At 43.7% G+C, this 19,028-nt stretch overlaps 1 protein-coding gene across 1 annotated transcript in view; it reads right to left on the minus strand.

The window, feature by feature from the left end:
- Positions 1–541: 541 nt before the first annotated feature.
- The window catches only part of PITPNA (phosphatidylinositol transfer protein alpha), a 42,389-nt gene continuing 23,902 nt past the window's right edge, over positions 542–19,028 (minus strand). Inside the window, exons 8-12 of the mRNA XM_055316402.1 lie at positions 18,752–18,829; positions 18,490–18,600; positions 17,527–17,649; positions 4,210–4,278; positions 542–3,201 (exon numbers count right to left, since the gene is read on the minus strand). Of these exons, the coding sequence (XP_055172377.1) occupies positions 4,234–4,278; positions 17,527–17,649; positions 18,490–18,600; positions 18,752–18,829 (357 nt within the window). The 3' untranslated portion in view covers positions 542–3,201; positions 4,210–4,233. The remainder of the gene's footprint in view (positions 3,202–4,209; positions 4,279–17,526; positions 17,650–18,489; positions 18,601–18,751; positions 18,830–19,028) is intronic.

The following is a 19,028-nucleotide window of genomic DNA, read 5'->3' on the forward strand; positions in this document are numbered from 1 at the left end:
AGAAATAAATCACTGCCTCTATTTGATGAGTAGAAATGAAGATTACTTTGCCACAGGTTAACTAAGATTTTCTTCAAATAACTGGTTCTTAATCTTTTTGTGGGGTGGGGAGGGCGGTGCATGGGATCCTTTGGGGATCTGATGAGAGCCATGACTCTCCCTCGAAAAATGCACACAGAGTTTTACAAACAAGTTTTAATGAGGTTCACAGACCTGGAAGCCAGGGTAAGAACTCTTTTAAATAAATGTTTTGCTTGGTAGGATAGCAAAAAAGAGGGAGATGTGAAGACTAGGGGAGACAAAAGCAAAAAGGAAATCTGCCAATAGAAAATGGCCGAATTCCTTTCAGATATGGATGTCTGCATAAGTAAAACGACAAGGGGATGTTTTAATTTATAGAAACTGACCTGTAAAAATTTTGGGGAGATATGTTCTACTTTTTCCTAATTCTGGTAAAATGGAGGACAGCAGCAAGACTTTGAGGATATCTAAGTTGTAAAACGGACATAAGGACATCACCAATAAGCTGGACTCCAGAAAGCTCTGTCTAGGATTTTATTAGACTGCTTTTTCCCCCAATATACCTGTTTTGGAAGATTGAGACAAAAAGGCACGAACTCACATTAAATTAACAAGGTAATCTAATCAGTTCTACAAAGTGTATTTTGTAAAAGAAGTAGCACTAGGAACCAACCAAAATAAGTCAGGGAGTCCCAGCAGGGACTGTAAGAGAACTTGGGAAGATATACACATGCCCACAATACTGACCCTGTCCCTGACCTCTCTCTGTGAGGCCAGACCCCAGCACCGCCCCTCCTTACCCCTTACAGAGGCGCTGCTGCTTCAAACTGCGACTCTGACACTGGAAATCTGATGGAAGCAGCTGGTCTGAAGGGGCATAGCACGACCTCAGGTACTACCCCTGGAGTTGAGCCTTTCATCATAAACCTCTCTGGGTGCTAGTCAGTGCTAGTCAGGATGTGGGTGAGAAGGTAAGGGGGATACTTAAAAGAAGCCAACACTGTTGCTCAGCAGCAATACTATCCGTGGGGATAGAAGAGACCAGGGATACCCCTCCTTATGTTCCTGTGGGCTGGAGCCCCAGATCCAGCTGACCTCAGGAGATTCTAGCTCTGCTCATGTGGATGCTTTCAAACTGGGGCAACAGATGGAGATGGGAGAAGCCAGAGAAAAGCCAGATAAAAAGCAAGCCCCCACCAGAGTTGGAGTGGTATGTGTGGATCTCAGAGAACAGCTGAAGCAAGGAGACTTAACACTTGCTGACCCTCAAACCACATAACTGGTTAGAACATCACAGTTCATTTCTCCCAGGTTATCCCTCTTTGAACTTAGTTGATGAATGAAGAAGGGAACACTTTAAGCACAAATATAATTATACCTAATAGAGAGCTTGTAGGAAAACATTTACACTTTTCTCCAATAGGAATGCTTCACTTTCCCAAATAGATGGCTACCAGCAGCTGGGAATCCTAAGAACCAACTGAACTTCCCCAGATCCATTACTATAGGCCCTGCGAGGTGAGGAGACTGGAAGGAAGGTGTAACAGGACATTTCCTCGTCCAAAAGAGGACTCAATGAAGGTGGGAGATGACCACACTGAGGGGTCTGAGTCTGTCCACTGTTGCCCCAAGAGGGTCACAGGGAAGCATTCATTAGGATGCCACAGGTGCCATCCTATGAAACACTCCCTTATTGCACTTAGAAATCAGTAAGGCAAAACAAACTGACAACAACATAAGGATAAATGGTCCCATCCTACTTCTCGCTCCCTCAACACAGATTTGGTCTCTTAACCAGCCACTGCACGAAGACTAGAATGGGCTTGGATCACAACACACTGGGCTAACATACTTCACAAGGCTTGGGAAATGTCAGGTGACACTGGAGTTATCTCTGATTTTTCTGCTGGGAAGGCATACTTAGATTCTGCCAACTTGTACACAACTGTGAAACACTGAGTAGCTTCTACCTCCCCTGGAGTCTGGACTTTTTCACAGGCCTCCTTTGGAAGAGTTCTAGACTATGATAGCTGCTTGCTTCTGACTTTTGATTGTCCAGGACAGAACTCAGCATGGGGGTGGGATGAGCTGAGTTCCTGATCCTCAAATTCCTTTCCAGCAACTGGAGACAAGGGGGAACATGTTCTGCTGGGGAAAAGCTTTTTGCATGCTCATTTTGTGCAGCATGAAAAGATCAGGACCCTTGTGTCCTAACCGGCCTCAAAGGCAGAGGACAGGAATCTAAGAAAGCACACAGAAAAGAGGATTATTGCTGAGTGACAGCACCAGCCCAAAAGGGAAGAGGAGCATGGACATATAGAGCTCCTCCAGTGGTGGGTGGGGGAGAGGAGGGGCAGACTAATTAGTACATATGGGGCTGACTCAACTCTAAGGGCCACACTGGACAGGTCTCTCCAGGTGGAGAACTGACCCAGGCCTACTGTGGACTCTGCAAGGTTCAGACAGAGTGGGCAACAGGAGGGCCAAGAAACCACAGGTGTCTCCGTAAGACTAGTGACTAGAGATGCAATGCCTGGGGCAGGGGTTATCTGAATTTGTTAAATTTTTAAAACAGACTGGCTGGCCCTGGGTACTAGGCACCTCCTTGGTGCCTACGGCACATCAACAATGGGTTACTGAGAGCAGAGATCAGAGTTATGAAGCCACACTGCTGTTCTGTGGAACTGGAGGAAAAAACTGTATTTCTAACTCATCTCTCCCCAGGTGAGCACTCAAAATTGCAAAGATCTGTCCATGAAGCAAAATACCTCAGTTTATCCCAAGGTTGAAAACAAATGAACTTAAATCATTTAAATCACCACATCACAAAAGGCAGCTATTTTGAAAGACTAAAAATGTCACTTGGAAATAAAGGAAGGGGTGCTGGGCGGGCGGAGGACACACAGAAATGGGTTGAGAACAAAATGGTTGGAGAGGGAGGAGCTGTAAACACAGCAACCTACACGCCATACATCTCAGAGGAGCAGGCTCCCGCACACACGGGCTTCATAATACCAGACGGTCTATTTGTTCACAATATTACAGGGCATCTAGAGTTAGCTACAGTAAGGGATCGAAAGTTGCCTGAAGAATGGGCACAGAAAGGCTGCGTCCGAAGATGGCCTGTCACTCGGGAGGGTGGAGCTGCTGGGCCTTCCTGTTGACCACTGTCTTGCAAAACTAGAAGAAAAATACAATTATTAAGGAAGCAACAGAGGAAAATAGAAACACACTATAAATCATCATTGATGGAGGAATTTCAAAAGGTGGAAAGATGCCATTTGGGGGTCAGGGGAGGAAACAAGGTCCAAGCCGGTGGCATTGCAGCAATCCACTTAATTCTGCCTTATCTCCCAGAATTTCTCAAGCACAAGAGGCAAGGAGAGTGGGCCGAGGTTTGCATTACTGCTGGTAGGACCCCAGGCCTCCTCAGCTCCTTAGTGTTAGAGGACCACGAGATTTTACTTGATAAAAAAATTTTCTCTCAGAGCTTAATAGGAAATAGGGCCAAGTTTTTAATTCCATGACCCAGCCCACTGTGAGCTGCTAGAATACCAGCAAGCCTAGAGGTGGGCAGGGTACTGAGAGCTAAGAGAAGGATGGGGCTTGTAAAAGAGTGGCAGCATGAAACAGGAACAATGTCTGAAAGACGCTGCCTCTGATGAGGACACCTACTTAGTACGGGATCAGGAGCTTTAAAGAGGAAGGCAATGAAGCACGAGACACAATGATGAACCCTAGGAAAAGCTGTCTGGCCAGCAGAATTTCCAAGGGCAGGGCAGCGAATGCTGGCAGCTGGGAGCCAGGAACTAGCTCTGGCACAGGGCTATAGAGAGTCAACTATAGCCAACTTCAAACTGAAATGGCTCTGGTTACGAGAGGAAGAATTAGTTGCAGTTAAGCTTCAGTTCTGCGTCTACTGCCCTAACCCAGCCCCACTTCTCACCACTGAGTCTATGTGTCTGGGCAGTTCATTCTAAAATCACATGTCCCTGAAATGTTCTAATAGTCACAACATCTTTCAATGGAAGCCTAAGAGCTGTTTAGTATGGCAGTCATCACTATTAATGGAGGATAGGACGAGGAAGGAAGCGAGTTTCCTGACTCCATAGTGAGTTGCTAAGGGCCTGAGGACCCAAACAAATTTTTACGTCAAAGGAGATGCAAAGGGACAGATTCAGTACATACAGTGCAGAAGGGGGAGGGGTGCCTTTAGTCATCCGCAGTCATTCCTTTCACTGGGTCCTTTTGTCTCATCTGGAACAGAAAAAAACCAGGAAAAACTGAAGGCTCTCACTGCTGATGGAACTCCAACACAAATACATTCTGCCTTCTCTTCAGTCCTTGAAGAGGGTGGAGCATTTTTTGTGCACAAAGCAAATCAGAAGAGTAGAATTCTGCACACAGCCAAAGCCATGCCATTTATAGCTACATGTCACTGGTTCCACCGTCCATGATTTCTCTTCCTCTCCCTGCATCCCAGTGCTGGGGTGCGGCTCTTAAGCTCCTCTCTTCATTCATTCATTCATTCATTCATTCAAATACCTATGAAGCAACTCTTTTGTGCTAGGAACTGCACAAAACTGCTTCAGGCCTGAGAATTTGGCAGTGAACCAAAACAGACCAGGTCTCTCCTTCTGGTGCTTAACACTCTGGGGTGAAGCAGGGGAGAACAAACAAATATACGTCAGGTGGGGCTGAGGACTGCTGAGATGGAGAATGACCCTGGGGAAATGGGCTGTGGAGAAAGCCTCTCTGATAACTGAGGTTGAGTAGAGACCCAAAGAAGTGGGGGAAAGTCCTGTGGCTTCCCAGAGAGGGCATTGGGGAGAAGTGGTCCAGGCGGCAGGAACAGCGATTCCCTTTCCTGGGCTCTACTGAGAGGTTCCGCAATCAGGTGGGCAGAGGGTGGCACAAGAAGGAAAGGGCTAAAAGTGCAGGGGGGTGGGTAGATCTCAGCTTAGCAGAAGTACGAGGCTGCTAGAAAACAGGATGGGGTCTTCTCTGAAAATGCTGAGTGGCCCCTGTCAACTGCACCTTCCAAGCAGAAGTGGACACAACTTGTGGGGATACCGTGGAAGTGATCTCTCTCAAGTCCTTTCCAATTTGAAAGTTCCATTCTGTTTGCAGAATGCCTATAATGTGTATTTTAACTTCCCATTAGATATTTCGTCACTATGCATGAGTTTTTCTGCTCGACTTTCATTCTTTCTTCAACAAATTTTAAGCACCTCAGGGAATGACCTCTGGAATCAAACTCCCTGGACTGTATTCTGGTGCCATGACAAAGTGTGTGACCCTGAGCAACTGACTTCACTGCACTCTAAGCCTCAGTCTGTATAATAATAAAACAGAGTCGATAAAAGTACCTATGTAAGTGGTTGTTGATGATTAAATAAAGATATTCGTGGAGAGTACTTAGCAAAGCTGAGTGCTTGGCATGGAGTATGCACTCAGGCCATGTTTATGTGCTGTTTCTGCAACATCCTGCAGCAAAGGGGATGTGTGTGTCCCACAAGCTCTGAAGAACCTGGACTTCTATGCCACCTTCCTCCTCAGAGTTCTGTTTTGGTCACTAAAACTTTAATATTGCCCCATTTTGCAGAGATTCTACCTCAGAAGCAGTAGTTCTCCACTAGGAAATATTTTCAAAATACTCTTCCGCCATATTTCAAACTCTTTTTTTTTTTTTAATTTCAAACTCCTATTCATTGTTCACACTCCCTGTTTCCCCCCCAACTATTATAATCAGTGAGTCCGTGTGGAACCTGGGCATGTTAAAAAAAAAAAAAAAATTCTCCTGCTCCTCCCCAGAGGTTCCCATATTCACTCCCTATTGATAGCTTTTATCAGAATTACATCAAATGTCTTAGCTTGGTCTTTTAGGCCAGAGTTTCCTACTTGAGCAAAATAATTGCCCGAGCTACTTGTAGATTCTTGGGCCTCAGATCTGATAGGTCAGAACCTATAGGAGACAGACAGACATTGAGTCATAAAATCAGTTTTTTTTTTTTTAAGATTTTATTTATATATTCATGAGAGACACAGAGAAGACAGAGACATGGGCAGAGGGAGAAGCAGGTTCCTTGCAGGGAGCCCAATGTGGGATTCAATTTTCAGACCTCAGGATCACGCCCTGAGCCAAAGGCAGACACTCAACGGCTGAGCCACCCAGGTGTCCCAATAAAATCAGTCTTATAAGCCTCACTTTTCCTCATCCCCAGCAAAGACCCACTGTGTCCAACAGGAAGGTCTATTTGCTGACACCAAGCCAGTATGTGCTCATTCCTAGCTCTACCTGTAGATCTAAACTCACTTTCATGAATATCTTTAAGTTTTTAAAAAATTCACTAAGTCATCTCTACCCTCAATGTGGGGCTCGAACTCACAACCCTGAGATCAAGAGTTGCACGTTCCTCCAACTGAGCCAGCTAGGCACCCCACGAATGATAATTTTTGATTTTTATTTTTCCTCTAATTTCAGTTATTAATTAATGTCCATTAATATATTACTTTACAGGAGTTTAAAAAATTCAAGATTTTCCAATGTGACAATTCTGTAAGGATAAAGGCATTGTCCTATTTTAATTTTATTTATTAATTTTATTTTTCTTTATTTTTTTATTTTTAAAGAAATTTTTTATTTTTAAAAGTTTTTATTTATTTATTCATGAGAGATGCACAGAGAGAGGCAGAGTCATAGGCAGAAGGAAAAGCAGGCTCCCTGTGGGAAGCCTGATACAGAACTCAATCCCAGGACCCTGGGATCACAACCTGAGCCAAAGGCAGATGTTCAACCACTGAACCACCCAGGTCCCTCTTTATTTTAAATATTTTATTTGAAAGCAATGTGTTTACCCAACGTGGGACTCAAACTCAGAACCCTGAGATCAAGAGTCACACACTCAAACTGAGGCAGCCAGGCTCCCCCTGCACTGTCATATTTTTAAAAAGACAAAACATTTACCTTGTAATGCTAGGTTGGAACTGGAAGTATTCGTGTGAACACAGTATGTAAGACAGAGGGACAAATAACCATAGATGTAAAAGTACCCCAACTCTGCCTATGAGAAGGCCTGGGAGCAGCAGCACCCCAACAGTCAGGAATACACCTTGCATCCTTCATTGAAAGGAGCCAAGGCTCCTTAGAAATATAGCTGGTCCTGGGGCTCTGTCATGGAAAGACAAAGATGAGCCTGTGATACCCTGTTGTGCCTCAGGTGGGCAGAGGTAACCTCACCAGTAACTGGACAGAAAGACCGCTGGAATACAATGAAAGGATACCGATTATCTGCAACATTCTGGCCTAACATATATAAACTGGATCTAATCACACAGAATCACTGGACAAACCCAAACTGAAAGACATTCTACAGAATGACTTGCCTTTAACCTTCAAAAGCATCAAGCACCAGGAAAACAGGCATTGAGCCAGATTGAGAAACTGAAGGGTACAGTGTGGGGCCCTTGAGCTCTATCCTCTGCTTCAGGGGAATGGGATCTCTGGACCAAGGTGTATCTAGGAGTTATTGTATTCCTGTTTTCTGTAGGTTTGAAATTCTTTTCAGAAGAAATTTTTTTAAAAAATTGAAGTACAGGGATCCCTGGGTGGCGCAGCGGTTTGGCGCCTGCCTTTGGCCCAGGGCACGATGCTGGAGACCCGGGATCGAATCCCACATCGGGCTCCCGGTGCATGGAGCCTGCTTCTCCCTCTGCCTGTGTCTCTGCCTCTCTCTCTCTCTGTGTGTGACTATCATAAATAAATAAAAAATTAAAAAATATATTAAAAAAATTGAAGTACAGCTGATGTGCAACATTAAGTCAGTTTCAGTGTACATGTAGTGATTTGATAATTAGAAATGTTAGGAAATCCTCGCCACATAAGTGTAGTTGCATCCAGTCACCATACAGAGTTATTACACTACTGTTGACTGTTATTCCCTGCGCTGTACTTTTCATCCTGTGACTTGTTTTACTTTTTTTTTAAGATTTTTTTTTTTTTCAATTCATGAGAGACACAGAGAAAGAGAGGCAGAGACATAGGCAGAGGGAGAAGCAGGCTCCTTGCAGGGAGCCAGATGTGGGACTCGATCCCGGGACTCCAGGATCATGCCCTGAGCCGAAGGCAGATGCTTAACCACTGAGCCACCTAGGCATCCCTGGTGCTTTTTTTTTCCCCCCTGATGCTTTTTTTTTTATAACTGAAAGTTCATACATCGTAATCCCCGTCACTTATTTCACCCACCCCCTTTCCCACCTCCTCTCTGGGAACAACCAGTTTGTTCTCTGTATTTATGAGTCTGTTTCTGCTTCTCATTTGTTTGTTCATTTGTTTTGTCTTTTAGATTTCAGATATAAGTGAGATTATATGGTATTTGTCTTTTTCTGACTTATTTCACTTAGTATCACACCCTTTAGGGTCCATCCATACTGTCATAGTATAAGATTTAATTCTTTTTTATGGGCTGATACACCATAACACACACCCCATCTTCTTTATCCATTTATCTATTTTTTTTTTTATCCATTTATCTATTGATGGACACTTAGGTTGTTTCTGTATCTCGGCTCAAAATATATTTTTTTAAAAATACAAAAATGTGCTCATTAAATGTTTGCTTGTTAATGAACCATTCACAGGGATGCCCGGGTGGCTCAGTTGTTGAGCATCTGCCTTTGGCTCAGGGCGTGATTCCAGGGTCCTGGGATTGAGTCCTGCCTCAGGCTCCCTATAGGGAGCCCGCTTCTCCCTCTGCCTGTATCTCTGCCTCTTTCTCTGTGTCTCTCATGAATGAGTGAATAAATAAATAAATTTTAAAAAATATCATAGAGAAAAATGACCATTCACATAAACTTTTAATTTCAGAGAAGCTGAGATTTAATATAGGGAAGCAAAGCTCCTTGGGCCTCAACCAGATCCATGTATACTATAAAAGCTTACTGCCTTGTTTTAGTTTACTAGCCCAAAGCCAGGTCCCGTTTGCTACTGCTTAAGATACAACTTCCTATCAGGGAAGCTAATAGCTTCCCCTACTCACAGAGACAAGGTCACTTCAGAGGTTGCCACTGAAACAAAAATACATTATTTCATTCTTATCATGAAATATTCTAAGAATGCTTATTTCCTATTTCCTGGGGCCTATATGACACCATGAGATTTTATCTGATGTTTGTTCCTCAGATCAAGCTACTGCAGGCTATGTATTACATATAGTCAAGGAATATGAAAATAGAAACTCTAATCTTGGTTTGTTTTTTTGCTGATTTTCTCTAGGGAATAAGGCCAGGGGTTGGAAGAAAGGGACTTTTATTCATCTAGTTTTATTTATTTACATGGACTTCCATTTTTTTACTTTTCTATATATTTTTTAAGGATTTTATTTTTAAAAAAATATTTTATTGTTTTTAAAGAAATCTCTACACCCAACATGGAGCTCAAACTCACAACCCCAAGATCAAGAGTTGCATGTTCCAGTAAATAAGCCAGCCAAGTGCCCCTATTTTTCTATAGCTTTCGAACATTGTTTTTATTATTAAGTATGAAATAGTCCTTTGATTAAAACAAAAACAAAAACAAACTAGTGGGGCATCTGGGTGGCTCAGTGGTTGAGCATCAGCCTTCAGTTCAGGGCGTGATCCCAGGGTCCTGGGACTGAGTCCCACATCGGGTTCCCCACAGGAGGCCTGCTTCTCCCTCTGCCTATGTCTCTGCCTATCTCTGTCTCTCACAAATAAATAAAATCTTAAAAAAAAAAAAAACACCTAGTAAAAGTATCAATGTCACTATCCCAGTTGTTATGCTGTTAGTTTAGCAATATGTTTGCCATTGGGAGAAGTGGATCTCTGTGCATTATTTCTTATAACTCCATGTAAATCTTACAATCAATTCAAAATAAAAAGTTCAAAAAAAAATAAAGCTAGTAAAAAAAATCAGTTTAAGGCACTGAAAAGCAACCACAGACCAAACATTCCTGAAGGAACAGATATGAGTCACATGCAGAATTGTTTTTAGAACCTCCTTAAAAAGCCCTTTGGAAAAGAAATTAGGTAATAAATAATAAGAGTCTTAAATTCTCTAATTCCACTTGTAGGAATTTATTCTAAGGAAATAATCTTAATCCAAATCCAAATAGTAATCCCAAAAACTGAGTGCACAAAAATTTTCATTACAGCATTATTTGTAGCAGTGAGCACTTGGAAACATGAAGGAAAATCCATTATAGGGCAATGAAAGAATACAGAACAATATGTATACTGTAGTCAGAAACATGTATCTGAAGAAACACTTTCAGTGGGAAACTTTGTATTTGTTATGATCTTATATATTTGTTTAGAGGAAAAAGTAGGATATACATTTGGCCCATATAGTATGACAATAACTAAGTAAAATAAAAGTGTGTAGAAAGACTTAAAAATGTTTTAGAGCTTGTCTTTAAAGGTTTTATTTATGTATTTTATTTGAGAGAGAGAGAGAATATGTGTGCACCATCAAATAGGGGGAGAGGCAGAGGCAGAGGGACAGAATCTCAAGCAGACTGTGTTGAACAAGGAGCCTGATGCTGGGGCTCAATCCCACGACCCTGAGACCATGAAACCTGAGTTGAATGCCAAGAGTCAGACGCTCAACCGTCTGAGCAACCCAGGTGCCCCTAGAGGTTGTTTTAAACACTCAGAGTACAAGTTGATTTCTTTCTGCTTTTTACTACTTAAAAAAAAAAAAGTTTAATGTTTATATATTACCTTAATATTGAAAAATGACACTATACCTAAAAAGAAAATAAAGTTGCTTCCATATTTCAAGGCGTTGGCTAATGTTCCAGGTGATCTGCCCTGGGGTTAGTCACTGTTGAGCAGATGAAGGAGAATTTAGAATCCACAAAACAACATCATCCTCCAAATACAGGGATCCCTCAGCCTCAAGAGACTGAGCTAGCTCTGCCCTCTGCATGTGCTACTGGAATCTCACTCTCTGCTCTCCTGTGGCCCGGCACTGAGTGATTTCTCTTTATCAGCTTAATTCTCCAAACTTCTATCTACCCCAATCACAAACTGGAAACTTTGGGGAATAGTGTCCTTCCAGGCATTTCATAGCACAGGGACACTTACACAGTCTCTGGGTAACCAGTTCAGAGTTTGAGACTCAAAATCTAACAATGGTGGTGATACATCATCCATCTGTCAGAAAGCCATAGGATGGAGCAAGGGACTTCTATATCAAGATTCAGGAGATGAGGAAAGACAGGCACACTGACATGCAAGCATATGGACAGGGAGACTGATGACAAGGAGGCTCAGAGACAGCCCGCAAGGTTGGCCAGCAGAGCAAGGGGGTCATGCAGCCTCTCAGCTATATCCCGAAGGAATGGGCTATGGAAGGACCAGAGGAATCATGGAGCCAACAGGGATGAGAAGGAAGCTCCAAAAGGGAAGCCTGGGAAGAAAATGCTGCAGAATTTTACTCATGCACTCTGACACATGTATCTCTGGTGTTTTTAAGCAAATGTTCTAGAAGCCAGTAAATCATGAGTTTTATCCCAGGGTCATTATCTATAGCGTTAGTGGCCAAAGGCCCAGGAGGCACTTGTTCACTGAACTAGAAGGTATCCTCAGCTTCTCGGAGCCTCAGTTTCTCTTATCTATAAAATGAAAATAATATTATAGCACAGGCTGACATGATGATCTGATGGCATAATTCATAGAAAATGCTGACCACACACAACAGGGGTACAGTAAAACCTCAATACGATATTGGCTTCTATTAGTAATAAAAATATTTTTATTACTACCATGTTCAATAGATAGTGAGTTCCCCATTAGAGGAGGTGATCAAGCACGAGCTGGAGGGGAAGCTGCAGAGAAGACTCAAACACTGGACATGCAATTGGACTAAGTGACCTTTAAGGTGCCTTCTTCCCAACTTTGAGATTATGAGTCTCTTAAGAGAGCAAGAGCAAAGGAGAGGGAGAAAAAGGGAAGAAGGGAGGGAGAAAGATGAACAGACACTGCTCTCCTACAGGCACACATTTCCTGACATTTTTCTTTTTAGGGCAAAGGACTAATCTCTTGATCTCTTGTTTCTCAAATCCTTGAGCCTCATCCAAGAATGGTGAGCCCACCTTCCCAAAGGGACTAGAGTTATAGTAGTGGTGACTGTGGCCTTATAGTCATAATTCACACACAAAAAAAATCCACCCACGCTAGATTACTATGCATTAATAAAAAAAAATAAGGGTCATAATTCTGATTGCAAATTTATAGTTAATCATGACAGATTTTAACACGCATTTATTGCTATTCCTCCCCTAAACCCTACTACAATGATAATAAAGGAATAAACGAAAGATGTAAAAACACAAAGACAACAAGAACAGAGGAGACAACAGCAGATAAGAGAAGGTAGCAACATTCTGGAAGATGAAATATGGATGGATGAGTAGTGACTAATTTGCAGAGCAGCAGGACTTAAGTGCTTGTGAGGAGGGGAGCGAAGGACAGACCTATTTGTGCTGCAGGTTCTCCAAAGCCTCAGGAACTGGAAGCACCAAGTATCTTAGAGGGTGGGAGGGCAGGAGGAGCTGAAAACAGGAGACTTATTTGAAAGTGAGAATAAAGAAGTTTGGCTGAGGCACCTGGGTGGATCATTGGGTTAAGTGTCTGCCTTCAGCTCAGGTCATGATCTCAGGGACCTGGGATTGAGCCCCATGTCAGGCTCTCTGCTCAGCAGGAATCTGCTTCTTCCTCTCCCCATGCTCATGCTCTCTATTTCTCTCTCAAATAAATAAATAAAATCTTAAAAAAAAACCCACACAAAGAAAACAAATTATTAAAGACTAAACAAATACATAAAATGTTTTGAAATTCAATAGATGAGAGAGAAGTTAACATTGGAAAGTATCTTCCAAAAGGCAGACAAGGGCAGCCCAGGTGGCTCAGCAGTTTAGCGCCGCCTTCAGCCCAGGGCCTGATCCTAGAGACCAGGGATCGGGTCCCACGTCGGGCTCCCTGCATGGAGCCTGCTTCTCCCTCTGCCTGTGTTTGTGCCCCTCTCTCTGTGTCTCTCATGAATACATAAAATAAAATCTTAAAAAAAAAAAAAAAAAAAACAGACAAAAAGGGAAAGAAACCATAAGTAAACTAAGTCAATTCATGAGGTCTGACTTCTAACTCCTAATAAAAATTCCAGAAAAAGGACAAAGAAAACAGAGGGGAGGAAGTTATGACAAAAAGAGAGAGAAATTATAATATAAAACATTTTCTAAAACTGAGGAGACCTTGGGGCACCTGGGTGGCTCAGTCAGTTGAGCGGCTGGCTCTGGATTTCAGCTCAGGCCCAGGGTTGGGCTCTGTGCTCAATTGGGGACCCTGCTTCTCCCTCTCCCTCTGCTCCTCCCCACCCACGCTTGTGCACTCTCTCCCATAAATAAATAAAATATTTTTTTAAAAAACTAGGGGGACATTTAGATCCTTAGTTTTTAGAACTGAGAGGAAGCAAAATCAATGAGGTTGGACTACATCACTCGCATTATTACACAGCGTGCATCACACACCAACCAGACTGGATCACTGATGTAAAGACTCAAAAACAAAACTTAAGGACAGAGGTACATAAAACTAAGCTAACAAAAGGGAAGGAGACAATTAGTAACTTCTTAGCTTTTCTTTCTTCTTTCTTTCTTTTCTTTCTTTCTTCTTTCTTTCTTTCTTTCTTTCTCTCTCTCTCTCTCTCTCTCTCTCTCTCTCTCTCTCTTTCTTTCTTTCTTTCTTTCTTTCTTTCTTTCTTTCTTTCTTTCTTTCTTTCTTTCTTTCTTTCTTTCTTTCTTTCTTTCTTTCTTCATGAGAGACACACAGAGAGAGAGAGAGGCAGAGACACAGGCAGAGGGAGAAGTAGGCTCCATGCAGGGAGCCCGATGCGGGACTCAATCACGGGACTCCAGAATCACGCCCTGGGCTGAAGGCAGGCGCTAAACCAGTGAGCCACCCAGGGATCCCGTTTTCCCAAGTTTTTATTTTTTTTTGTTTTTTTAAGATTTATTTATTTATTCATTCAGAGAGAGAGAGAGAGACACAGGCAGAGACACAGGCAGAGGGAGTAGCGGGCTCCATGCAGGGAGCCCGACGTAGGACTCGATCCCGGGTCTCCAGGATCACGCCCTGGGCTGCAGGCGGCGCTAAACCGCTGCGCCACTGGGGCTACCCCTTCCCAAGTTTTTATTTAAATTCCAGTTAGTTAACATACAGTGTAATACTAGTTTCAGGCTAACTTCTTAAAAAATCAAAGAGTTTTCCAAGAAAGGAAGGAATATCAGGAGCAGACTTAAGCGCTCAGTTGGGGAAAAGAATGACAAAGTTGTCATAATATAACACTGAATAATAAATTAACTCCAAATTGTGATACTGGAGAAAAGAAAAGAGAATGTGAGTGGTAGGTGGGGTATAGGAATTAAATCTTCCATACAATAAGTCTAACATTAATATCTAAAGTGGAGAACTGAAGAATTAAGCACCTAAGTATATTCTTTGGAAATACGGGGGGTAATTAACAAAAGAAACAATTATGAGAATTGCAAGGGGCTGCTTTTGGGGTAGGGGGACTCCAGGCACAGGGCAGAGGAGAACAGCTTCTTCCTTGCAAGCTGGGATATCGTCTGAGTTTGAAAACTATAAAAATACTTCTGGAGGTAATGTTTTTGTTTATGGCAATGATTGTCATGATGATCTCACAGGTGTATACTTATCTGAAACTCATTAAGATGTATACATTAAATATGTGCACAGGGCGCCTGGGTGGTTCAGTTGGTTAAGTGTCCAACTTCTGGCTTCAGCTCAGGTGACAATCTCAGAGTAGTTAGATTCAGTTCTGCATCAGGTTCCTCACTGAGCATGGAGCCTGCTTAAGATTTTCTCTCTCTCCCTCTCCTTCTGCCAGCCCCCAACCCTGCTCACACACACTCTCTCTAAAATAAATAAGCATAGTTTTCTTTTTTCGTTCTTTATTTTTCTTTTAAAGATTTTATTTATTCATGAGAGACACAGAGAGAGAGGCAGAGACATAGGCAGAAGGAAAAAGAGAGAGAGAGAGAGAGTCTGAGACATAGGCAGAGGGAAAAGCAGACTCCATGCAGGGAGCCCAACATGAGACTCGATCCTGGGATTCAGGATCATGCCCTGGGCTGAAGGCAGTGCTAAACTGCTGAGCCACCCAGGCTGCCCTCTTGCCCTCTTTTTTTTTTTTTTTTTTTTTTTAAGATTTTATTTGTTTGAGAGAGAGAGAAAGAGAGCACAAGCAGAGGCAGGGGCAGAGGGAAAGGGACAAGCAGACTCCCCGTTGAGCACAGAGCCAGATGTCGGGCTTGATCCCATGACCCAGAGATCATGACCTGAGAGCCTAAACTAAGAGTCTGATGCTTACCTGCCTGAACCTCCCAAGCACCCCTGTGCAGCTTTCTATATGCCAGTCATACTCCAAGAAAGTGTTTTTTTTTAATTAAAAATAAAACTATAAAAATAAAACTTTGATAGAAAGACTTTTAGGAGGAAAAAAACAAAAAAAAACAAAAGACAACTAAGTCAGAGGTATAGTTAGCACACAAAGGTCCAGTACAGCCGCTAATGGGGTCAAAAGATGTCCCTCAATGACACAGACTTGGTTTTGCTTTCTCTTCCACTGCAAACTATTTAAAATTCCAATTCTTTTTTTTTTTAATTTTTATTTATTTATGATAGTCACACACACAGAGAGAGAGAGAGAGGCAGAGACATAGGCAGAGGGAGAAGCAGGCTCCATGCACCGGGAGCCCGACGTGGGATTCGATCCCGGGTCTCCAGGATCGCGCCCTGGGCCAAAGGCAGGCGCTAAACCGCTGTGCCACCCAGGGATCCCTAAAATTCCAATTCTAAAGTGCGTTTCCTGCATTTGCAGTTTTCCCGGAGGACAGTGGTCTTCTAGGTTTTTGGCACAATTCTCCACAGAATGGAGAAACATGCAGAGAGAGGCAGGGGGTTAAAAAAGCCCTCGCTACTGGTGAGGGCTCCCAAACTTTGGGCCTGAAGGAGGCAGATCCAGTAGCTCCTCTGGGCAGTTTTTCCAGCTCCAGGAATTCAAATTGTACCAAAGAGGCTATCTGTAACCGCTTCCATGAATCCTGATTACTTTAGGCTGGCCTTGGTCAGACAGTGGGTGGCTAAGGCTCCAGGGTAAACCCCAAAGTCTCTACACAACTTTGTTTGGTAACTTTTTTCCCTCTTTTGGGGGCCAGGACAGGGGTGACCATAACACCTAGGCCTCTCTCTTACACAGTTAGAAACATCAGAGTCCTAGACATTAAAAATTACTTCTTCAAGATACCTGGCAGAAGAATCAGGAATTGTGTCCAAAATCCTGCCACTTCCCTGCCAAATGTAGCTGGATGACTAACCAGCACATCTGTCTTCAACAGGAACTAAGGAAGGAAGAACTCCTGGCCCAAGCCCCGCACAGTGAGGTGGGGGCACCACGGTCACTCAGGCCTGGGTCTCATCGGAGGCACTACTGGGGAGCTAGGCAAGGCTGCGCAAAGCACTGTCTGCCTGACATCTGGCTCCAAGGCCAACCCCACCAGGACAATGAGGGAGAAATGGGTGGCAGTTATGAAATAGAGCTTTCTGCCTTATTTTTAGCCCTGAGAGGGCAAGAGGGCCCCAAATGGCATTTAAGGGAGGAAAAGAAGCCAAGTGATTTAGAGCTATGGCTCTTACCCTGACTGTAGCACCTGCAGGCTATATGACCTTGGACACGGAGTTGGGACTCTCAGAGCCTCTACCTCTTCATTTGAGGGTGGCAATGACAGTGGAGTCTCCTCATAGGTACGGTGAGGATCATGGGAAATGGTGTATGAAAAAGTCCTTAGAATGGTGCCCTCACACACAGTAAGTATTTGAACCTTATTTACTAAAGATCTCCTCAGAGTGAGCCTTGCAGAGAAACATACCCAAATGAGGCAGAAGTGTTAGGCCTTCAACTCCCATGAAGCAGACAGCCCTCCTCCTTGGATCCATGCCAACCCCTCCCTTCCCCCAAAAGAGCCAAGGCTCCAAACTCTAAAAATAGCTCAAAACAACCTTATAGAGTAGTTAATTGTGTGAATGCTGTTGCTGTCCTCTGTGGGTGACATGCATGGTACTCATGAATTGGGCCAGCCGGCCTCCTACCAGGGTTACCTCCAATCCTGCAGCCCAGCGGGATTCCCCCCACCCCACCAGTTCCGAAGAACCACTGCAGCAATTACTCATTTGGCATGCAGCACACACTGCCATATTTGTCTCTCTGAATATGCTAAGACCTCAGCTAGACTGCAAATTCAGGAGCACCAGCAGTTTTCTTCCTTATAGTTCTATACTACCTGGCACTAAACCTTACTCACATGGACAGTGATATGTTCCCAGAGCCACAGGCGGTGTCCTCATGAACTGCCCCACACAACAATCTCCTTCATGGATTTACTGAGTTGAGCCCAGGAGCCCACTCACCTCATCCAGCTGTCTCTTCGTCTCTTCTTCCATCCTTCGGATATCGTCCATAGTCAGGTCAACCCACTTATCGAGCCAACAGAACAGCTGTCTGTGGAAGTTTGTAAATAGACGCCTTTCTTGCTACAAAAAAAGGAGGGAACCTAGTTAGAACCCAGAAGGTAGAGAACACTGTTGCAGCTCCCCTCCCATGATCTCCATGTCAATAACCCCACTTTCTTAAGGGGGTGAGGAGAGGTGCTAGCTGGCTTCTATGGATGAGCCCTCAAGTCCCAAAAGTCAGTGACTTTTGTCATCATGTGACAACAGGTATCACTTCAAGAAGGAGGGAACCCCCTGGAGAGGATGAGTGCCTACCTCACAGTTAGGCCCCTGTGCCCCAAATCCTACCCAGACAGGCAGCCCATGAGCTCATAGTTCAGCCAAGGCCCAGAAACAACTGTGCCAAATTTCCCTCTTGTCTCTGGAGCCTGAGGCCATGTTAAAACTGGCCAGCAGCCATGAAAGGTGGCTCAAGAGGGAGGCTGTCATCAAAGAAAAAACTATAAAAATGCCTTGGGTCTGTCCAGTTCAGGGATTCAGGGCACTGGAAAATTTGGCTCACAGGGCCTCTTGCCTTTGGTTTTAAGAAGAGAGAAAGACTAAGTTTCATCTGCAGTTCAGTCATAGCAAGCCCCTTCCTGTTTCCTTTTTTTTGGCTTCAGTTTCCTTCCCTGTCACATGTGATACCCCTGGATAGACAGCATTAAGCAGTAGGATAGTTAAGTGAAAGGGGAAGTGGGGGTCTGGGCAATCAGACTGAAATATTCTGATGTCAGCCACAGTAGGACACAAGTCACACGGGTTGTACAATCTTCTCTCGTTGGGCAAAATCCCCTCCCTCCCAACACACACACACACACACACACACACACACACACACACACACACACACACAGGAAAGGTCTTACCCTGGTCACTTACCTTATGTATAAAGTTTTCCACTTTGTTCTGCAGGCCCCACCACTTGAACTTGACAGTAACCAGTTTGTATGCACACATGTATGGGCAGTCTTTCTGATTTACAAGCTCTTGCTGTATTAGAGACACACATATAGGCAGACAGGTAACTAAGAGGGCCAACCTCTGGCTCTCCCTTAGCCTACCCTAGCCATTCCCCTCCACCCTGGGAAGAAGTCTGCCCATGCTATGCCCTGTCCCCTGGTGGTGAGGGTGTGAACTGCACCTTCCAATTTGGGCCCAAGGGTCCTCGGCCAGTTTTGATAGATTTAAATTTTGCTGGGTCTTCCTCCGCCTTGTAGTCCTGAGAGAAGTTGTAGAATTGGAGTTGGGGGAGGAAGGGAGAGAAGGAGAGAAGGAGGGAGACCGAGATTAGATTTTTCCATCAGAGTACACTTCATACCAGTCTTAAAGCTGCTGGTATAAAGAAAATATGGGAAAATGTCATAAACAAGATATAGAACTGTTTACATTTGCCTCAGAGGAGAGCTATGTGATTTTTC

Source organism: Nyctereutes procyonoides, unplaced genomic scaffold (assembly GCF_905146905.1).
Source record: "Nyctereutes procyonoides isolate TBG_1078 unplaced genomic scaffold, NYPRO_anot_genome, whole genome shotgun sequence".
In the NCBI taxonomy this organism is placed as follows: domain Eukaryota; kingdom Metazoa; phylum Chordata; class Mammalia; order Carnivora; family Canidae; genus Nyctereutes; species Nyctereutes procyonoides.